The 3,780-nt window shown below is 36.5% G+C and overlaps 1 protein-coding gene across 9 annotated transcripts in view; it reads right to left on the minus strand.

Annotated features, from left to right (window-relative positions):
• kif16b (kinesin family member 16B) overlaps positions 1-3,780 on the minus strand; it is a 174,452-nt gene that overhangs the window by 142,691 nt on the left and 27,981 nt on the right. For all 9 annotated transcript variants that reach the window (XM_062958377.1, XM_062958355.1, XM_003215243.4 and 6 more), the window contains exons 6-7: positions 3,464-3,573; positions 2,488-2,630 (exon numbers count right to left, since the gene is read on the minus strand). In XM_062958377.1, the coding sequence (XP_062814447.1) occupies positions 2,488-2,630; positions 3,464-3,573 (253 nt within the window). The remainder of the gene's footprint in view (positions 1-2,487; positions 2,631-3,463; positions 3,574-3,780) is intronic.

Genomic DNA, 3,780 nt, shown 5'->3' on the forward strand with positions numbered 1-3,780 from the left:
TGTGAAGTATATTTGCAACCCATGATAAAAGCATTTACTCTATATACTCTGTATAAGTCTAGAAATTTTAATTAAAAAACACAATTCTCAAAACTTGGGATGACTTATTCACAGGTCAATGTAAGTATTGTACCTCAACTCTTATCAAAAAAAGGAGCAATTGCCTCCTCTAAGTAGAGTGGTGAAAGCTAAAAGCTCCTTCCACCCCAGAAGAACCTAAAAGAAGCACTGACTCCATTTACAGTCTCTGCTATGGCAAAACTTCTGGCATTTCTGACATGGAAATTGTAGTGGTGACCAGGGGCAGTTGCCTACCCCACATCCCCCACACCCAAAACAATGCTGGCACTTTCCCCAATCCAATGAATGACACTTGATTTATCGATGGGTCATATCAAAATCCATAATTTTGGCCCCCAAACCTCCCCTCGACTTGCACATGAGATTGACTTATACATGAGCATATATGGTAATTTACATTTAGACTCCTCAAGGATAAATCTGTATTCCAGATAAGTCAAGAACTCCAAACCATACCTTTTGTACAAAGGTGGCATTAAAAGGTCAATTTTCCTCTTGTCCCAACTTAATTTTATAGGTGATCAAGTTATTTTGCCATGAAAGTATGCCACCTTCCACCAGTACCTGAATATATCTACAAAGGTCACGTGCTTAGAAATCCATTAATTTCAAGAAAACTCGCATGTACAAGATGGCAACCCCACAAAGAATAACATGCGGCATATCCAAATAGAATTTATTTACCATCAGCCACTGTTGTTGAAAACAACTAGTAGTGGCTCTCTAGGGTCACAGGCAGGATACTTTCCTATCTATCTGGAAATGCTGAGGATTCAACGTGGTGACTTTTGCATGTGCTCAATCACTGAGCTATGTTTGTATCCTCCCTCTCCAATATCCCAATCTAAACGACAATGGCTGCCGTAAGAAGGACATCAGAATGTTAGGATGTTACTTCTTGCTAGAAATGAATTCTTTATCATGGGAAAAAGCAGGAAGTGCTTGGTAAATAACATTGCAAGTAAAAAGGAAAGAAAGCCATCTCGTCCCTTTCCATCTATATTTTTAAAGTATGGCTGCCTTTTAGAAAATGGCTGAACCCTACAATATGAACATGATAAAGAGTAGTGCACCTCTATGAATATATAGATAAGCATGACCCTCCAGATGTTGTGGGAGTGAAGTTTCCATCATTCCTCTCACCAGAAATGATGATGATTTGAGAGGTTGACTGCAACAACTTCTGAAGAGTTCTACATTGCCCATCCCTGGTATAACATATCTCTGTTGAGTAATCAGAGTCCATGCATGTCTCAGTTTTGAAATAAAGAATCCAAAGATGGTAGTAAGACATACAGATTCTAACTCTGATCTGTGTCAAAATAGAGCTGTGTCTGATCTGTGTTAATTCTCCGCTTCTCTATTCCTAGTGTTTAATCTCAGGACTGAAATACATAAGAAACTGGCTTCAGATTTCAGAATGGGTTTGTTTTTGTTGTTTTTGCTCCCTTTTAATTTAAACCCAACTGTGATGATATGATCAGAGAAGCAATGACTTGGAAGAGAAGTATGAATCCCGTTTGTGTTATTTTTCCAGTCTAAACACCACCCACAAAGCCACACTTATCCTTACAGTCAACTGTTGCTGTGAAGGAGGTATTCTGACTTGAGGGAAATGATAAATGCCCCTTCCTACGTGCTACTCTCAAATCAAGTATTGAGCCCACAGATCAAAAATGAAAAGCACTCCGAGATTCAATCATAGACTTTCTAAACTGTACTCAGTCAGGTCTTCTATTAGATCCAAACTTCAGAAACGTTTTTTCATCTCAGCATTTTCTCCTTGAACTGGCAAACGAGGCTGCATAGCAGCAACCACAACCAAAAAACGTGTGTTTTAGATTAGAAGTGAAACCTACGGATTAAGAGAGTTTGGCCCCAGCCAAAGTACCTCTCATTTTCAAAAAACTGCACTGACTTCATAATTCTTCTTTCAGTATTAGATAAAATTTGCTTCCACTTAATTCAATAGGAGGCAAAAACCATATTTCAATTCCTCTCTCAATTTTAATAGGGACAACCAATAACTCAATGCAAAAAAAAAAAACAACAACTATTCACTAATACAGTAGAGTCTCACTTATCCAACATAAACGGGCCGGCAGAATGTTGGATAAGCGAATATGTTGGATAACAAGGAGGGATTAAGGAAAAGCCTATTAAACATCAAATTAGGTTATGATTTTACAAATTAAGCATCAAAACATCATGTTAGACAACAAATTTGGCAGAAAAAGTAGTTCAATACGCAGTAATGCTATGTAGTAATTACTGTATTTATGAATTTAGCACCAAAATATCACAATATATTGAAAACATTGACTACAAAAATGCGTTGGATAATCCAGAACGTTGGATAAGCGAGTGTTGGATAAGTGAGACTCTACTGTAATTGCTTTCTTTTACCTGAGTGAAGTTGACTGTGAAAATAGCATGGGATCTACTGCTAACATCATTCATTCCAGTTGCTGCAGTGGTCCGATTTATGTTTCCTGCTTCCATAAGTTCTTCTACATCAGTATAATTTTGTACTAAGTGTTTAGACAAGTCTGATAAAAACACAAGCATATATGAGTAATGGGTCAACATCCTTCATAGACTGCAAGGGCATGCCTCCAAATTTATGCAACATATATTTTTAAGAAGTTATTTTAGTAAGTTAGTATATATACTTCAGGTGTCAAATAATCTTAAAATTCAGTCTTACAAAGGAAGTAATGACTCTAAAAAAGGACTTGCTACAAAACACCATCTAGAAACAAAGTATTTCCTCTTCAGAAGGATCAGACAAATACACATTTAATTAATTAAAACTCATTTGTTTCATTACAATTTATTACTTTAAACATCAGGATGCCCTAAATTAAAATTAAGAATGTACTTAAGGTTAGGATGAGAAGGAAAGATTGAGCTTGATTTCACTGTGGCACAACAATGTGGAAGCTACTTGATGAGCTTAAGATGGCCTATTTATTTGCTTTTGCAGAAGACTACTAGGAATGGTAAATGCTGACCTGAAGAAAAATCTGCAGACTCCTTAAACATTTTGTACTCTCAAGACACTATGACATAAACAGGAAGGGGATGGATTAAGCCAATTAAATTCTAATAACTACTCTTCCATCATGACTGTCTTTGATTTATAAGCCAGGCCCATCATTAGTTTCAAATCAATTAGCAGGACATCACACACTAGAGCAGAGCTTTAAAATTTACAGAGTGACTAGAGACAAGCTACACAAAAATTAGCAAAGCCAAGCTTGGAACATAGAATTTTATAACGTCATTTGCCCTGGCCTTCAGTTTATCTTCATGGCCAATATATTTAATGCAGTTGGATGTAAATATATATGGAAGTACATATAGGCAGTTTTGATCTTACCTTCTACATAAGGCCCTTCTTTTGGATGTTCACGAATTCTCAAATTGTTAGTTTTTGAAGATTTGCGCCTCAGCAGGTCTCGGACACGTTCATTGTAAATTTCCAGGTAACTGGAATGTGAAACGAATGTATTTAAAATTAGAAGATTATTCAGGTTTAAAAAGCAGCCTACTAACTATATAATATATAAACAACACCCTTATATAGACATATGATTGTAGATTTAAACTACAAATTCCAGTGAGTCATGGACTAAGAACTTTAACTGAACAGGTGATCTCATTGAATTCGCCTCCTGTCAAGAGTCAGACGCCAGT

Source organism: Anolis carolinensis, chromosome 1, assembly GCF_035594765.1.
Source record: "Anolis carolinensis isolate JA03-04 chromosome 1, rAnoCar3.1.pri, whole genome shotgun sequence".
NCBI classification, from domain to species: domain Eukaryota; kingdom Metazoa; phylum Chordata; class Lepidosauria; order Squamata; family Dactyloidae; genus Anolis; species Anolis carolinensis.